Genomic DNA, 19,476 nt, shown 5'->3' with positions numbered 1-19,476 from the left:
AAACTATAAGCTCTTTTTGCTAAAAAAAAATTTCTCTTGTACCCACTCCCAAGGTGCACATACCCTGTAAATTTGGGGTATGTAGCATGTAAGGAGGCTTTACAAAGCACAAAAGTTCGGGTCCCCATTGACTTCTATTATGTTCGGAGTTCGGGTCGAACACCCGAACATCGCGGCCATGTTCAGCCTGTTCGGCCCGAACCCGAACATCTAGATGTTCGCCCAACACTAGTTGCTTGTCAGGCTCTCAAACGTTTTCCCCCACGGGTCTATTGTTACGCCCCTGTCAGGAGCTCTGTAAACTTTTAAATTCTTATGTATGCATACAGTAAATATGAGATGTACACTTGTCCTGGAGTCAATGCACTATAACTTTTTTACTTCCTATGTAGCTGTCACTCACAGTATCTTTAATCACCTACCAACTCCGAACATCTCACTAGCAGGTTTTATTTTCAGAGCCACTCAATGCTAGTGGTATACAGTGATGGTCATAATCACCTAATTACGATTACGCAAATTGTTTTGTAAATTTTTGCAGTTACGCCGACACATAATTACATATTGTTAATTCAATTGATTTTATATATTCATACATCATTTTGCATGAATTTTTGAGTAATTTCCACGTAATTTTGTGCCGGATTTGAGGGTGAATAGCAAAACTCCCATACATGCTATTGTCACCAAAATTGCTACATATGTTAAGAAGAATAGTGGGTACAAGCCAATTATGATGTGTAACTACGCATAGGTGTAATTTCTGCTCATCACTAGCGGTATAGTTCTCCTGCCAGAGCTGTGTGCAGTGAGCAGTCAGTCTGGCTGGCATTCTTGTGTATGCTCTTTCCAGTGAGTGCAGAAGAAAGTTGTGTCTTCTTTGATCCCCCGCTGCTCCTCAACAAGCAATCAATAAGTTACTGCCACTCCCAATCAACTTAAGATCAACCATTTGACTGAAATCGTTTAACTTAGGCTGTATTTTTTACTAAAGTTTCATTTGATTTGGTTAGCCAATCAATTGCCTAGTGTAGGCTGTGAGAACAATACCTTGTTACTTATTTCTCTTTATTTATTCTTAGATTTATTCTTAGATTGAAAAATATATTAAAAAGTGTTTGACATTTTATTCACTTATTTTAGCCAAAAGACCAGAAGGGACCTATGGTACAGTTTCCCTCAACATTTGCTTCAGGTGAGTCATATTGTCAGGGCTGGAATTGTACTCTGTAGGGCCCTAGGCCTGATGCCACCAACCACCCCTTGCCCAACAGCATTCTGTCCAACACCCTGACTAACAATCACAGTAACTAGAGTATATGTGTGTATGTTTTCTCTCAGCTGACAAACTATTGTATTTTTGTCAGAGCAGTGAGTCCCTCAGTATTGAAATAGCAAAGCAGTTTTCATCCCCCTCTCGGCTCTGCTGTAATCAGAGACCTGTTGCTCAGCTATCAAAAGGCATAATTTAGCTGAATAGAAAAGTGTAGCCCTCCATATGGGGTTGAAATACTTTATAGGTTCTTTTCAGCATGCAGCATCTTTTCTGTTTTGTAAATAAATAGTTAATCTGTCTTCTATTTACCTATTAAAATGGTCTATTCTGTTACAATCTGGTACTCAAATCCAAATCTACTGCCGCTGCCCAATAAAAATGGAATTTAGCTAGTCTGGAACCTTAAAAAAATAAAAAAGTGCACCTATGCATATGGAAATGCTTTAATTGATATGCCTTTTTCAGTACTGATGGCTCTGCTGCTGCCATTAGAAGAAGCCAGCAAGGCCTTAAAGGAAACCATAGCTGACATAAAGTTAACGTTTTATACATACCTGGGGCTTCCTCCAGCCCCATGCACACAGATCGCTCCCTCATCGCTGTTCTCAGTCTTCACCCTTTTTGGTACCTGGTCCCATCACTTCAGCCAGTCTGATGCAAGTGAAGTGCGCTATCTACAAATCCCTCCAGCAGAGATATGTAGAGGGCGCACTTCTCTTGCGCAGACTGGCCGCAACTGGCTGAGGTGACGGGACCCGATACCGAAGAAGGGAGAAGACTGAGAATGGCGGCGTGGGAGTGATCCGTGGCCATGGGGCCGGAGGAAGCCCCAGGTATGTATAAAATGTTTACTTTAAGTCAGCTCTGGTACACTTTAAGCTTTGGCATAGAGGATCTGGATGAAAAAAAAAAAACGAATCTCTTTCTGTTTAAGACGTATGAGTCGTGGGGTGGGGGGCATCCAGATAGAGGTCTGAAAAATTCTGACAATACACTTGGAAAATCACTCTAATATAGAGCTTTTTAGAGCCACTTTCCACTTTCCTATACTTAACATTGAGGCTGAATTGCCTCAGAAATGCTGAAATGCTGCATGTGGGAAAACATCACATCGCTCTGGTGTGATCCATCCCAAACAAATACATTAGCCAAGCACTTTTCAAAGTGCTAGCGTTTTAAAAAGCACTCAGAAGTGCTCTCGGTGTGCACCAGCCCTAAGGCTGCATTAGGAGGCAAATCTAAATTCAGCTCAACCCCTACTTGCTCACGAATAGCTCATGGCTGTAATTCATTATGCAGGTGATTGCTCAAAAAGTGACCGTGGTGGTTTTTGTTTTTCAGAAATAAGTCTGCCAAAGCTCGGACCACTTAGGGTTAGAAAAATTGGGCGGAGCCCACACCAGCCAAGTACAAGGCAATGCCGAGCCATAACCTAGTGAATTAAAAAAAGTACCCAATATTAACTTAACTATCCTGGTTTCAGCGTCAGAGACACTCCTCTTATCTATTCATTACTGAATATTGCTATCTAACCCTAGCCTCCTAGTCATACTTATAGGGGCCCATACGCTGGTTGATTTCAGCCATTGATCGCTCAATGGATTCAATAGAATCGCTTGATCGATCAGAAATCGATTCTTTCAAACTGATTTCAATTGATTTGCTCTATCTCACAGGATGGAGGATCTAGGTCGATCTGTTGCAGGCAGCACATCGATGGCCCATAGAGTTGAATTAGATCTAATGGTGCAATAATGCATCTAGATCGATTTTCAATAGATTTCTGATAGGTTTCATTCTGAAATCTGCTGGAAATCTGTTCATACTTGACAGGCATCTGACAGAAATCTATCTGATGGTCGAATCTGCTGCAAATCTATAAGTTTATGCCCACCTTTAGCCTAGGCTATGCTGTCATGCAACCTTCCCCCCTAGAGCACTGTGGAAGATCATCATGCTCATATCACAAAGAAGAAATAAAAAATCATTCCATTGGGATTATCCTTGCCAGCAGTAAAGATGCTGGCATCTCCGATAAATTTAAAAAAGTAAATTAGGTTGAGGTAAGATTTTTCAGTGGAGAAACATTTACTACAGTAATTTGTAAATTAATTTTGTAAAAATCGCCAACTTTATTCATTTTGTAGCTATTCAAATTACATATAAATTAAAGTTATTGAAACATACAGTTAAGTCAGTTGCGTCCGTGTTCTTTGCTTTGCAGACATCTAAAATCTCAAGACTCTGGCATGGCCTTGGTTATGGTATCGATGATGACTGGCTTTGGAGCCGACACTAATGACCTGAACAAGGTAAGGCCTTTGACCAGGAAGTCAAATTATCCGATATCAGTGGCACACTGGAAGCTTTTGGTCAGTTAATCAAAATGAATAATTCTTATTACACTAAATTATTGTAATTAAATTGTGCCATACAATGTTTGTCAAGTAAATGATCAATAGCTCCCTGATATGAGTGGTTTACCTGCTTTCCTATCACAATGGGCTCTATTCATAAAACTTCTCATAACTTTCTTATTTATCATCTAAAAATAACCTTTCAGCACATTTACAAGCTAAATAATCACTCAAAGAAATTGTTCCTCATTATATGGATCCCTCCTGTCCGTTGCAGCAGAGTTGCAACCAAACAGTTTTGATTTCTTTGCCTGCGTTTGGTTGCTTGGGTTTGATTGCATTTGCAATGAGTCTCATTGCTAATTGCAATCACTCTGCAGTTCAGAGTAGCTCAGGATGTTGTCATGAACCCACCTATGGCTTGCTGCAGTTGAACTGCAGCCAGACAGCTATGGATTTCTTACACGCATGTAGTTGCATAATCTGGCATGCATTTGTAATTAGAATCCTTTCCATTCACAGGCAGTTTGCAGCCTTCAATCAGTCTAACACAGGATTGCATGATTACCATTCAGCTGTGTGGGAGTTTGCATGTCTGCTCTCATTGGCTGATGTCCATAGAAAAACCTGCCTCTCATCTCAGTCCTCGCCCGACATAGCATTCAGCTTAGCCATAGTTGATTGCTGAGTTCATGGTGTGAAAGTGTGTTTATTGTATTGCATTCTTGCCTTGCCTGCCTGGACGTTCACTGCACCCGTGGGGGTACAGTGAAGTCTTACCCATCCTGATAGTTTGGAGACTGCCTTCACCATATTGGTGACTGGTAGTATTCCTGCTTGTTTTGTTTCTGTGGACATGACTGTAGCAGCAGTTGCTATTAGTTATGCTCCTACCTGTTGGTCTTGTTCTTGTCAGTGTGGATGATTGCTAACGCTGGGGCATCGATTAGATTGGCAAGCATATAGTCTGTCTCTCTGTTGTCTGTCTTTGTTACTCAGTGTGTTGGACATCAGAAGCTCAGGGCTGCGGTCGCCCTGAGCAACCATTGTGTCTTGTTTATTTGTGACGGTTATCACAAGCTCAGAGCTTTGTTCGCTCTGAGCAATCTTGCTCCCTTGTCCATAGCTCCTGGGGTGATCTGTGTAACATCCTCCACAAAAGCATTCTGCTCTACTACCTAATATCACCCAGCTGCATAGTCTTGTTTGGTCTGGTGGTTCACTGCCTCAGTTGCTATACCTTGCACGTTAAGACCTGGGGGTAACCAAAGTCAGGAGACATATTCAGTGTCCTGTTCAAGAGGGGGCTTGTCTATAGGTAAAGACATGGGCCGGGCTCAGAGCCACGGTAATAGATTGGGGCATAGCGACTGAAAGGGAGCAGGAGATCTGCCAGGCATTACACTCATTAACTTAATTTCAATATTACTTTTCACACCTTAATTATACTGAATTTTTGCTCTTTAGAAACTTAAAAATGTAACACAGATAAGGTAAAAACAGGTGAAAAAGCTTTGTGAATCATGACACTTGTACCATTAGATATCCAATCATCAGATTGCAACTGAATTCCATTAGTAGGAAATGCCAAATGAGCCAGGATCTTTTTAGGTTTTTAAGTTTTTAGGTTTTCAAGTTTTAGGTTTTCACTATCCATACAGCGATAAAAATAATGGCCTCAAACACGTGTTGGAGACAACAGTGCCTATCATGTCCTTGCTTAAAGTAAACCTGAATTGAAAAAAATAATAATAATTATGATATAATAAATTGTATGTGTAGTACAGATAACTAATAGAACATTAGTGGCAAAGAAAATAATCTCTTATTTTTATTTTCAGTTGTATAGCTTTTATTTATTATTATTACAGCATTGCATAATTCTGTCATATTTGCAGTTTATAATCTACACTCTGTATTTTAAACTATAAAACAGAGCAGAGCTAATGACCATTTGAACTTTCCTGCAGTAAAACCTTATCTCAACCTGTCTCTCACTGTTTCCTGGTTAAGAGCTTCAGAAACCAGGACTGGGTGGAAGAGCTCAGAGAAGCGCTTTTGCATAGATAACTGAAGTTTCTTAACTCTACCTATACTGGAAACAATATGAGACTCATATTTTTTCTACTAATGTTCTCTTTCTTAGCTGTACTACACATACAATTCATTATCTCATAAGTCAATTTTCACTTCAGGTTTGCTTCAAAAGGGGATGGTTAAAATCAGCAAATTCCAAATCCCCAAAAATTCCATTATTTTGCACATAATTTTGATTGATTCTGAGTTTGCTCCATTATTTTGTCTAACACTTGTATATATGTATGTATTATTATTATTTATTTTTTTGCATAAGATTACTTATGATTAGAGTGAATTTGGGAATATATGCTCAAAATATGCTACAATTTTACTTAGAAAGTTTGCTTTTTCACTTAGGATTTTTAGTTTCAAGTCCCTTGAGCACAGTCAGTAGATATTTTCCACTACTTATGTGAAAAAGAAAAATGTTAAAAGTTTTACACAGTAGAGATGGCCCAAATGGTTTGCATTTGAACGCGAACACGCGAACTTTGGTGGTGAACCGCGAACTATATGTGAGTTCGACCCGCCCCCTATACTACATCATTAGGCTCAACTTTGACCCTCTACATCACAGTCAGCAGACACAGGACAGCCAATCAGGCTACACTCCCTCCTGGAGCCTCCCCTTCCTTTATAAAAGGCAGGCAGTGTCGGCCATTTCACTCACTCGTGTGGCTGCAGTAATTAGAGAAGGGAGAGTTGCTGCAGAGACATAGGGAAAGCTTAGTTAGGCTCTTGTTAGGCTTGTTAGCTTGCTCCTTGCTGATACTTATTGCTAAAAAGCACCCCTCAACAGCTCTTTTGTTGTTCTTGTGATCTATTCTGTGTGTGTGTGTGTGTCTCACTGACACTTGCATATACAGCCCTGTCAGTCAGTTGCAGCTGGCCCCTTGCTGATTCCTACTGTGCCACTGCCAGGCCCAGCACATTCAGTGCCTACCTTTTCACTGCATGTGTGTGACAGGCAGCTGCACATTTATAATACCAATCACTGCATACCTGTTCATGTTTACTGCAGCTGCGTGACAGAAGCAGGCAGTGGTATATACCAGTCACTGCACCTGTTCACGGCACCCGTGTGTGTGACAGCTGCACAAATTTATTGATACCAGTCACTGCATACCTGTTCACTGCACCTGTATGACCGCACACTGTTTTATATACCAGTCCGTGCATACCTGTTAACTGCACCTGTGTAACCGCACACTGTTGTACCAGCAGTCACTGCAACCTGTTCACTGCACCTGTGTAACCGCACATTGTATTAGACAAGTCAGTGCATACCTTTCACTTCATCCCCCCAATATGGATAAAACAAGAGGCAGAGCCAGAGGCAGGCCACCTGGCAGGTCTGTTCAAGTTCGCGCTGTTGTGATTTCATGCGGCCCTCGACCAAAGTACAGTGTTCAGAAGAAGGCACGTGCCTGCAACCCCCAGTATTGTCAGGATGTAGTTAACTATTTAACACAGAACACCTTATCTTCCTCAGCTTCCGCACGTAAGCGTGACATATCTTCCTCCTCCTGCTCTGATTCTGGCACCCCACTTAACACTCCGTCAGCAGCCATCACCAAAGTGCCATCATCCCAGGGCTCAGTGGTGTGGCAATTTTTTGTGTGTGTCTGCCTCAGATGAGAGCAATGCCATCTGTACGCTCTGCCACCGAATTGAGCAGTGGAAAGACCAAGACTCGCGTAGGGACAACGACCTTACGAAGGCACATGATTACAAAGCACAAACTGCAAGGGGATGACCACCTGAGGAAAAGCAGCACACAAAAGCAAAGCCACACACCACAGTGTAAGATACCATCACGCAATTATTTCTCCAAAAAGGCGATACCCAAACTGTACCATGATGTTGAAAGGCAAGTGATGTCATCTCTGGCACACAGCGTTGGGTCAAGTGTCCATCTGATCATGGATGCCTGGTCTGCAGAGCACGGTCAGGCCTGTCCGAAGACTAAGTCAGTCCCCACACACAGCATCTCTGTCTGCACGCTGTGTGACTGCCTGCCCCAGGACTAAAAAATACACATAATTGATCCTTTTTAAGAAGTATATTAAAATATAACTTTTATTAATTCATATAAAATCACTTATTTTTGTTTTTTGTTGTTTTTATTTTTAATTACACGTCCATAACAGAGTAGGATTTATAGTACCATAAAGAGCATATATATCCACAAAGGGGTTCTATTGCAATGCTCAATCCTATACTCTGACTGATTGCTATTAACTTGCTACATATGAATTAAAACCCTCCACCAATCCAACATGTTTCAACCCCCTAATTGGAGTCGTCGTCAGGGAAAAGTGCTAAAGTGTAAAGGCTGCTAGTGCATCAAAAGAAAGCTAAAGCATTATATATACATGTAGTATGAAAAACAACAAATGAGAGCAATGTGCTCTCTTGCTCTGACAGCATCAAACTGAGTGACTTTCTGAGCTCCTTATATACTCTATTGGGGAGGCGGTACTCATCAAGACCTATCCCATCTGTTTCCTCAGCATCCTTATTGGTCAAGTTCCCTTTCAGTCACTGTCTGTGCATGGCCATTGGCTGGCCTATTACTTTCCATTGTATTTCAAAAGCACTTTAAAATAAGGCCTATTACCTCCAAAAAACAGGGGGGACATCCTTCATAGGTCCCCTATTCACCCCTCTGTGAACCGCTCTGCCGCTTGTAATTTAAGTAGAAAAACGCCACTCGTCGTACCCTGTCCATAGGAAGTCATTAGAGACTTCCTATTGGTGGATTCCTCTCCTTTCGCCCCTCCCACATCCCCTTCCTCCAATCGCTGCATGTGACGCAGCGTTGCTATAGATACCCGTTCAGGGCTGATGTCTATTCAGTAGACGCCGGCGTAAGGGGGAGTTTACCATTCACTCCTCCCCGCCGCGTCATGATGACGCTCGCCGCTCGCCCCACATGTCTAAACACACCTCCGTTTCAGCCGCATCATTGGCCTTCAATTCTTAGCGAGCAGGGGATTGGATGTATACACCCCCAGGAAGTTGTGGGAGCCAGCTTGACACGCAAGCTGTCATTCCTCTACTTATATTCACCGGAGTATCCACAATATAAACAATCTTGCAGGGCATGACTTAGATGGCATCATTTATTCAATTTCCAGTCATGCACCTTATTCATAAATAATTTGCTATTCCTCATATATTAAATCGATACGAAAGGCATTACAGGCTGTTTATATACAAAACAATGCTGATATCCAATTGTTATTCATAAGATTCTTCTTAGAATACATCTCAAAGAGATAATATCCTTGTTCAAACCCACATCTTTGGAACTATACATCCCAAAGATATGCGACATATATGCCTGCATCATTGTAATAAAACAACCATGTCTACATATAATTTTTCCGTAAATATATGTACCTATAACCTAGCAAATATATATGATCGATACCATAATTTATGACCCTATTCAAGAACATTCTGATGACTGAATTTGATTTCCAAAAGAGAAAAGCAAAGCCTATACACAAGGGGATTGTTGTTTCCTGTTTTATATTTACTAACATTTTAGATGAAGGGAGTATATGTAAAGCCTTCATTCAATCCACCTGGGCTCAAAGTGCCCAGACGATAAATCCATTTGGCCTCCAGTTGACGTAATTTTAGGTCAAGGTTTCCTCCTCTAGGTCCCATCTTCCACTGCTGTATTACAAAGTACTTTAAGCATGTAGTATCTCCATCATGAAACTCCCTAAAGTGTCTTGATACTGGCGTATCTTTTGGATTACGTACATTCCCAATATGTTCAAGGATTCTCTGCTTAACCTGTCGTGTTGTCTCTCCTATGTATAGTAAGTGGCATGAAAATTCTATTGCATATATGACTCCCTCCGTTTCACAATTGAAAAAATCGAGGATTTCATATGTTTTCTCATTTTTGGGAGCCACAAAGTTTTTGCACATATTGACATTAGGACATGCCTTACAACGACCACATCTAAACATCCCTTTCAGGGGTCTATCCAGCCAGGTTTTTTTTATTTTCTTTTTTGAAATGGGTAAAAATGAATGTACTAACTCATCACCAATATTTTTTCCTCTACGATATGTGAAATTCGGGGTCTTGGGGAGTATTTCTTTCAACTGCGGGTCCAGTTGGAGAATAGGCCAATGTCGCTCCACAATTCTCTTGATCTCTTCTGATTGTAATGAGAAAGTACTCACAATTCGCATTGTGTTGTCAGTAGAACCCGCCACAGTCTTTTGTTTTGGAATCAGTAAAGTCTCTCTATCTGTTTCCTGTGCTTTCCTCCGTGCCTCATCAATCACATAATCTGGGTAGCCCCTGCTTCTAAAACGTCTCTCCAGATTTCTACACTCATCATCAAATGCCTGATCATTGGAGCAGTTCCTCCGCGCTCTAAAATATTGCCCCTTTGGGATTCCTCTCTTCAAGGGCATAGGATGATGGCTATTCCAAGACAAGAGGGAATTCGTGGAGGTTTGCTTTCGGAATATTTTAGTTTCCAGCTTACCCTGATCTGTTCTCATAATCTGCACATCTAAGAAACTCAGAGAATGTCTATCAATTTCGTACGTAAAATACATACCAATCTGATTCCGATTTAACAATTGTACAAAATCAACAAAAATGTCTCTGGGGCCGTTCCACAGAATGAACACGTCATCCAAGAAACGGCCCCAGAAAAGAACATGCGATGTATAAAACGCCAGGTCCTCCGAAAACACAATTGTGTCCTCCCACCATCCAAGGAAGAGATTTGCGTACGATGGGGCACATGATGTCCCCATCGCACATCCCCTCCGCTGGATATAGAATCGATTCTGAAACAGGAAATAGTTATGAGTCAAAACAAATTGTAATAAGTCCATGATGAACAGGGAGTGTTCTCTCAAATGAATACTTCTCGTCTTAAGAAAGTAATCTACAGCTTCCATACCTAATTCATGCTTGATGTTATTGTATAATGACTCAACGTCTAGGCTAGCCAACCACACGTCGTCACTTATCGATATTCCCTGAATCCTATTAAGTAGATCCATCGTATCACGAATATATGAGGGAAGGCTCATCACAAATGGTCTGAGGAATTGATCTACATATTGGCTAATCTTCTCTGTCAGACAGCCATTACCGGAGATTATTGGTCGTCCCGGCGGTTTTTCCAACTTTTTGTGTATCTTAGGGAGTGAATAAAAGGTGGATATTGTAGGATATTTTACTAGCATATACGTCAGATCTTGTTTACTTAGAACATTTTTTCCAACAGCTATATTAAGGAGGGCCTCAAGTTCTTTATAGAAGATTGGAGTTGGATTATTTTCCAATCTACCATAATTCTCTTTATTATCTAAAATTTCCATACACATATCAATGTATTGTTCTTTTTTCATCAATACAATATTCCCTCCTTTATCTGATTTTTTAAGGATCAAGTCCTCATTACTCCTTAGACCTGTTAAAGCATTCTGTTCATCCTCGCTCAAATTATGTCTTTTATCAATTCTCTTAGTTCTACTTAAATACTCCAGATCTTTTTCCACAGTTTCCAGAAATATTTGGATTGGAGGATATGAGGCAATTGCTGGACAGAATCTGCTTTTTGCTGTCAAACCACTTTCAGGTACCCCTACATTGATTTCTCCCGTTTCATTCTCATTTAAGAGATCGTTTAAAATTTCCAAATTCCGTATTTCCTGTGCCATTTCCATTTTTGATTTCATAACTTCTGAATTCATATATTTGTACACTGCTAACTTTCGTCCAAACAAATTAACATCCTTTATTGTCTCAAAGAGGTCAAAGTTCGCCGTTGGTACAAAAGAAAACCCTTTTGATAATACTGAAATCTCAGCCTCACTCAAGGCATAATCTGTCAGATTTACAATTCTCATCCTGTCATCCATTTTCTCATTATCTACCACTCCTCCTCCCTGTTTCTGCGATATGTAGGTTTGTAGGCCCATTTCTCCCTGTTCCGAAGGTTCCTTGGAGTTGTCTGACCCCCCGATCTGGGTTTCTTTCCCTTTCCTAAAAAATCACTCTGCTTTTGACCAGCACCTTTGTTTGGGGTTTCCCCTTCTGACTCAGATTCACTTCCTGTCACTGATGTAGGGGTATTTGGTACACTGGGGGTCGGTTTGGGACTCGTTTTTTTCCAATTATACACTTTTCCACTTTTAAAATCTTTCCAATCTCGATTATATTTTTTATGTTTTTTGGCCTTAATAGCTTCTTTATGGCTCTGAACCTTCACCTGCAGTTTTTCTTCCAATTGTTTAAATTCAGGGTGGTCTTTGTACTTAACCACTTCTTTGTGGGCTTCCTCAAGCTTCTTATTTGTATTTTCAAGTGTTTTAATTTCAAAATCTCGTAGGCATGTCATTAATTCTAATGTTTGTTTCGTTTTTAGTTCATTCCAGATTCTCATAAACTCCTCATTCCCAGAGTGTTTATGAGGTATACACAAATTCCTTAGGCCTCTTACTGTAATGCCTTCTTTTATATATGTATTGAAACTAGAGACCTCCCACCACCCCTTATTATGTTCCTTATATATGCCAAAAATGTTTCTAAACGCAAGTTCAACTTCAGAGTTAACTGTAGATGTTTCTGGAGTTTTTTGAGTGGTTTCACCTCCACATGAAAAGACTTCCTTTGCTTCGGCTATTAAACTACTAACATCTGGTATGGTAGAGAGGAAACCTGACATATTTTTTATATAGTACTAAAGAAGATGACACAGGAAAGAAATATGTATAAATTGAACTCCTATACTAGGATCACGGTGTCAGAATCACCTAACCTTAATACACAATTCACAAATCTGATTTCTAGAAAATACACATAATTGATCCTTTTTAAGAAGTATATTAAAATATAACTTTTATTAATTCATATAAAATCACTTATTTTTGTTTTTTGTTGTTTTTATTTTTAATTACACGTCCATAACAGAGTAGGATTTATAGTACCATAAAGAGCATATATATCCACAAAGGGGTTCTATTGCAATGCTCAATCCTATACTCTGACTGATTGCTATTAACTTGCTACATATGAATTAAAACCCTCCACCAATCCAACATGTTTCAACCCCCTAATTGGAGTCGTCGTCAGGGAAAAGTGCTAAAGTGTAAAGGCTGCTAGTGCATCAAAAGAAAGCTAAAGCATTATTTATACATGTAGTATGAAAAACAACAAATGAGAGCAATGTGCTCTCTTGCTCTGACAGCATCAAACTGAGTGACTTTCTGAGCTCCTTATATACTCTATTGGGGAGGCGGTACTCATCAAGACCTATCCCATCTGTTTCCTCAGCATCCTTATTGGTCAAGTTCCCTTTCAGTCACTGTCTGTGCATGGCCATTGGCTGGCCTATTACTTTCCATTGTATTTCAAAAGCACTTTAAAATAAGGCCTATTACCTCCAAAAAACAGGGGGGACATCCTTCATAGGTCCCCTATTCACCCCTCTGTGAACCGCTCTGCCGCTTGTAATTTAAGTAGAAAAACGCCACTCGTCGTACCCTGTCCATAGGAAGTCATTAGAGACTTCCTATTGGTGGATTCCTCTCCTTTCGCCCCTCCCACATCCCCTTCCTCCAATCGCTGCATGTGACGCAGCGTTGCTATAGATACCCGTTCAGGGCTGATGTCTATTCAGTAGACGCCGGCGTAAGGGGGAGTTTACCATTCACTCCTCCCCGCCGCGTCATGATGACACTCGCCGCTCGCCCCACATGTCTAAACACACCTCCGTTTCAGCCGCATCATTGGCCTTCAATTCTTAGCGAGCAGGGGATTGGATGTATACACCCCCAGGAAGTTGTGGGAGCCAGCTTGACACGCAAGCTGTCATTCCTCTACTTATATTCACCGGAGTATCCACAATATAAACAATCTTGCAGGGCATGACTTAGATGGCATCATTTATTCAATTTCCAGTCATCCACCTTATTCATAAATAATTTGCTATTCCTCATATATTAAATCGATACGAAAGGCATTACAGGCTGTTTATATACAAAACAATGCTGATATCCAATTGTTATTCATAAGATTCTTCTTAGAATACATCTCAAAGAGATAATATCCTTGTTCAAACCCACATCTTTGGAACTATACATCCCAAAGATATGCGACATATATGCCTGCATCATTGTAATAAAACAACCATGTCTACATATAATTTTTCCGTAAATATATGTACCTATAACCTAGCAAATATATATGATCGATACCATAATTTATGACCCTATTCAAGAACATTCTGATGACTGAATTTGATTTCCAAAAGAGAAAAGCAAAGCCTATACACAAGGGGATTGTTGTTTCCTGTTTTATATTTACTAACATTTTAGATGAAGGGAGTATATGTAAAGCCTTCATTCAATCCACCTGGGCTCAAAGTGCCCAGACGATAAATCCATTTGGCCTCCAGTTGACGTAATTTTAGGTCAAGGTTTCCTCCTCTAGGTCCCATCTTCCACTGCTGTATTACAAAGTACTTTAAGCATGTAGTATCTCCAGGTGGATTGAATGAAGGCTTTACATATACTCCCTTCATCTAAAATGCTTTTCTCTTTTGGAAATCAAATTCAGTCATCAGAATGTTCTTGAATAGGGTCATAAATTATGGTATCGATCATATATATTTGCTAGGTTATAGGTACATATATTTACAGGAAAATTATATGTAGACATGGTTGTTTTATTACAATGATGCAGGCATATATGTCGCATATCTTTGGGATGTATAGTTCCAAAGATGTGGGTTTGAACAAGGATATTATCTCTTTGAGATGTATTCTAAGAAGAATCTTATGAATAACAATTGGATATCAGCATTGTTTTGTATATAAACAGCCTGTAATGCCTTTCGTATCGATTTAATATATGAGGAATAGCAAATTATTTATGAATAAGGTGGATGACTGGAAATTGAATAAATGATGCCATCTAAGTCATGCCCTGCAAGATTGTTTATATTGTGGATACTCCGGTGAATATAAGTAGAGGAATGACAGCTTGCGTGTCAAGCTGGCTCCCACAACTTCCTGGGGGTGTATACATCCAATCCCCTGCTCGCTAAGAATTGAAGGCCAATGATGCGGCTGAAACGGAGGTGTGTTTAGACATGTGGGGCGAGCGGCGAGTGTCATCATGACGCGGCGGGGAGGAGTGAATGGTAAACTCCCCCTTACGCCGGCGTCTACTGAATAGACATCAGCCCTGAACGGGTATCTATAGCAACGCTGCGTCACATGCAGCGATTGGAGGAAGGGGATGTGGGAGGGGCGAAAGGAGAGGAATCCACCAATAGGAAGTCTCTAATGACTTCCTATGGACAGGGTACGACGAGTGGCGTTTTTCTACTTAAATTACAAGCGGCAGAGCGGTTCACAGAGGGGTGAATAGGGGACCTATGAAGGATGTCCCCCCTGTTTTTTGGAGGTAATAGGCCTTATTTTAAAGTGCTTTTGAAATACAATGGAAAGTAATAGGCCAGCCAATGGCCATGCACAGACAGTGACTGAAAGGGAACTTGACCAATAAGGATGCTGAGGAAACAGATGGGATAGGTCTTGATGAGTACCGCCTCCCCAATAGAGTATATAAGGAGCTCAGAAAGTCACTCAGTTTGATGCTGTCAGAGCAAGAGAGCACATTGCTCTCATTTGTTGTTTTTCATACTACATGTATATATAATGCTTTAGCTTTCTTTTGATGCACTAGCAGCCTTTACACTTTAGCACTTTTCCCTGACGACGACTCCAATTAGGGGGTTGAAACATGTTGGATTGGTGGAGGGTTTTAATTCATATGTAGCAAGTTAATAGCAATCAGTCAGAGTATAGGATTGAGCATTGCAATAGAACCCCTTTGTGGATATATATGCTCTTTATGGTACTATAAATCCTACTCTGTTATGGACGTGTAATTAAAAATAAAAACAACAAAAAACAAAAATAAGTGATTTTATATGAATTAATAAAAGTTATATTTTAATATACTTCTTAAAAAGGATCAATTATGTGTATTTTCTAGAAATCAGATTTGTGAATTGTGTATTAAGGTTAGGTGATTCTGACACCGTGATCCTAGTATAGGAGTTCAATTTATACATATTTCTTTCCTGTGTCATCTTCTTTAGTACTATATAAAAAATATGTCAGGTTTCCTCTCTACCATACCAGATGTTAGTAGTTTAATAGCCGAAGCAAAGGAAGTATTTTCATGTGGAGGTGAAACCACTCAAAAAACTCCAGAAACATCTACAGTTAACTCTGAAGTTGAACTTGCGTTTAGAAACATTTTTGGCATATATAAGGAACATAATAAGGGGTGGTGGGAGGTCTCTAGTTTCAATACATATATAAAAGAAGGCATTACAGTAAGAGGCCTAAGGAATTTGTGTATACCTCATAAACACTCTGGGAATGAGGAGTTTATGAGAATCTGGAATGAACTAAAAACGAAACAAACATTAGAATTAATGACATGCCTATTTTTTGAATTTTGATTTTGAAATTAAAACACTTGAAAATACAAATAAGAAGCTTGAGGAAGCCCACAAAGAAGTGGTTAAGTACAAAGACCACCCTGAATTTAAACAATTGGAAGAAAAACTGCAGGTGAAGGTTCAGAGCCATAAAGAAGCTATTAAGGCCAAAAAACATAAAAAATATAATCGAGATTGGAAAGATTTTAAAAGTGGAAAAGTGTATAATTGGAAAAAAACGAGTCCCAAACCGACCCCCAGTGTACCAAATACCCCTACATCAGTGACAGGAAGTGAATCTGAGTCAGAAGGGGAAACCCCAAACAAAGGTGCTGGTCAAAAGCAGAGTGATTTTTTAGGAAAGGGAAAGAAACCCAGATCGGGGGGTCAGACAACTCCAAGGAACCTTCGGAACAGCAAGAAATGGGCCTACAAACCTACATATCGCAGAAACAGGGAGGAGGAGTGGTAGATAATGAGAAAATGGATGACAGGATGAGAATTGTAAATCTGACAGATTATGCCTTGAGTGAGGCTGAGATTTCAGTATTATCAAAAGGGTTTTCTTTTGTACCAACGGCGAACTTTGACCTCTTTGAGACAATAAAGGATGTTAATTTGTTTGGACGAAAGTTAGCAGTGTACAAATATATGAATTCAGAAGTTATGAAATCAAAAATGGAAATGGCACAGGAAATACGGAATTTGGAAATTTTAAACGATCTCTTAAATGAGAATGAAACGGGAGAAATCAATGTAGGGGTACCTGAAAGTGGTTTGACAGCAAAAAGCAGATTCTGTCCAGCAATTGCCTCATATCCTCCAATCCAAATATTTCTGGAAACTGTGGAAAAAGATCTGGAGTATTTAAGTAGAACTAAGAGAATTGATAAAAGACATAATTTGAGCGAGGATGAACAGAATGCTTTAACAGGTCTAAGGAGTAATGAGGACTTGATCCTTAAAAAATCAGATAAAGGAGGGAATATTGTATTGATGAAAAAAGAACAATACATTGATATGTGTATGGAAATTTTAGATAATAAAGAGAATTATGGTAGATTGGAAAATAATCCAACTCCAATCTTCTATAAAGAACTTGAGGCCCTCCTTAATATAGCTGTTGGAAAAAATGTTCTAAGTAAACAAGATCTGACGTATATGCTAGTAAAATATCCTACAATATCCACCTTTTATTCACTCCCTAAGATACACAAAAAGTTGGAAAAACCGCCGGGACGACCAATAATCTCCGGTAATGGCTGTCTGACAGAGAAGATTAGCCAATATGTAGATCAATTCCTCAGACCATTTGTGATGAGCCTTCCCTCATATATTCGTGATACGATGGATCTACTTAATAGGATTCAGGGAATATCGATAAGTGACGACGTGTGGTTGGCTAGCCTAGACGTTGAGTCATTATACAATAACATCAAGCATGAATTAGGTATGGAAGCTGTAGATTACTTTCTTAAGACGAGAAGTATTCATTTGAGAGAACACTCCCTGTTCATCATGGACTTATTACAATTTGTTTTGACTCATAACTATTTCCTGTTTCAGAATCGATTCTATATCCAGCGGAGGGGATGTGCGATGGGGACATCATGTGCCCCATCGTACGCAAATCTCTTCCTTGGATGGTGGGAGGACACAATTGTGTTTTCGGAGGACCTGGCGTTTTATACATCGCATGTTCTTTTCTGGGGCCGTTTCTTGGATGACGTGTTCATTCTGTGGAACGGCCCCAGAGACATTTTTGTTGATTTTGTACAATTGTTAAATCGGAATCAGATTGGTATGTATTTTACGTACGAAATTGATAGACATTCTCTGAGTTTCTTAGATGTGCAGATTATGAGAACAGATCAGGGTAAGCTGGAAACTAAAATATTCCGAAAGCAAACCTCCACGAATTCCCTCTTGTCTTGGAATAGCCATCATCCTATGCCCTTGAAGAGAGGAATCCCAAAGGGGCAATATTTTAGAGCGCGGAGGAACTGCTCCAATGATCAGGCATTTGATGATGAGTGTAGAAATCTGGAGAGACGTTTTAGAAGCAGGGGCTACCCAGATTATGTGATTGATGAGGCACGGAGGAAAGCACAGGAAACAGATAGAGAGACTTTACTGATTCCAAAACAAAAGACTGTGGCGGGTTCTACTGACAACACAATGCGAATTGTGAGTACTTTCTCATTACAATCAGAAGAGATCAAGAGAATTGTGGAGCGACATTGGCCTATTCTCCAACTGGACCCGCAGTTGAAAGAAATACTCCCCAAGACCCCGAATTTCACATATCGTAGAGGAAAAAATATTGGTGATGAGTTAGTACATTCATTTTTACCCATTTCAAAAAAGAAAATAAAAAAAACCTGGCTGGATAGACCCCTGAAAGGGATGTTTAGATGTGGTCGTTGTAAGGCATGTCCTAATGTCAATATGTGCAAAAACTTTGTGGCTCCCAAAAATGAGAAAACATATGAAATCCTCGATTTTTTCAATTGTGAAACGGAGGGAGTCATATATGCAATAGAATGTCCATGCCACTTACTATACATAGGAGAGACAACACGACAGGTTAAGCAGAGAATCCTTGAACATATTGGGAATGTACGTAATCCAAAAGATACGCCAGTATTAGTGTTGGGCGAACAGTGTTCGCCACTGTTCGGGTTCTGCAGAACATCACCCTGTTCGGGTGATGTTCGAGTTCGGCCGAACACCTGGTGGTGTTCGGCCAAACTGTTCGGGGTTCGCCCGAACTGCAGAATGCATGGCCGAACATGGCCGAACAGGGCCCCTGTTCGGCCGAACAGGGCCCTGTTCGGCCGAATACTGCCCCCCTATGCCCCCTATGGGGTCGCAGGCATAAGGGGGGAGCATGCCCCGATCGCGGGGGGGGTCGGAAATTCCCCCCACCCCCTCCGCTAGCGCTCCCCCCTCTGCCCGCTTCCCCATACAAAAAGTTTGAAACAAGTTCAATAGTACCTGGCTGGTGGCACTGGCTGGCAGTGGAGTGAGGAGGAGTCCGAGTAGCAGAGTGACGTTGAGTCCGGGCAGCGGGCGGTTCAGCGCTAGTACCCTTGTGGTACTTCCGCCCTTTCTCTGACCTCACGTCCTCTGCATACGAGGGTACGCATCACGCGTACCCTCGTATGCGTCATCACGCAGAGGACGTGAGGTCAGAGAAAGGGCGGAAGTACCACAAGGGTACTAGCGCTGAACCGCCCGCTGCCCGGCCTCA

The 19,476-nt window shown here is 40.6% G+C and overlaps 1 protein-coding gene across 1 annotated transcript in view; it reads left to right on the top strand.

Moving 5' to 3' along the window:
• Positions 1 to 19,476, top strand: part of LOC137562604 (venom factor-like) — a 278,606-nt gene that overhangs the window by 200,898 nt on the left and 58,232 nt on the right. Inside the window, exons 33-34 of the mRNA XM_068274108.1 lie at positions 1,144 to 1,195; positions 3,501 to 3,588. Coding sequence (XP_068130209.1) covers positions 1,144 to 1,195; positions 3,501 to 3,588 — 140 coding nt within the window. The remainder of the gene's footprint in view (positions 1 to 1,143; positions 1,196 to 3,500; positions 3,589 to 19,476) is intronic.

Source organism: Hyperolius riggenbachi, chromosome 3 (assembly GCF_040937935.1).
Source record: "Hyperolius riggenbachi isolate aHypRig1 chromosome 3, aHypRig1.pri, whole genome shotgun sequence".
Classification (NCBI taxonomy): Eukaryota; Metazoa; Chordata; class Amphibia; order Anura; family Hyperoliidae; genus Hyperolius; species Hyperolius riggenbachi.
This window is presented reverse-complemented; position numbering and strand designations above follow the sequence as displayed.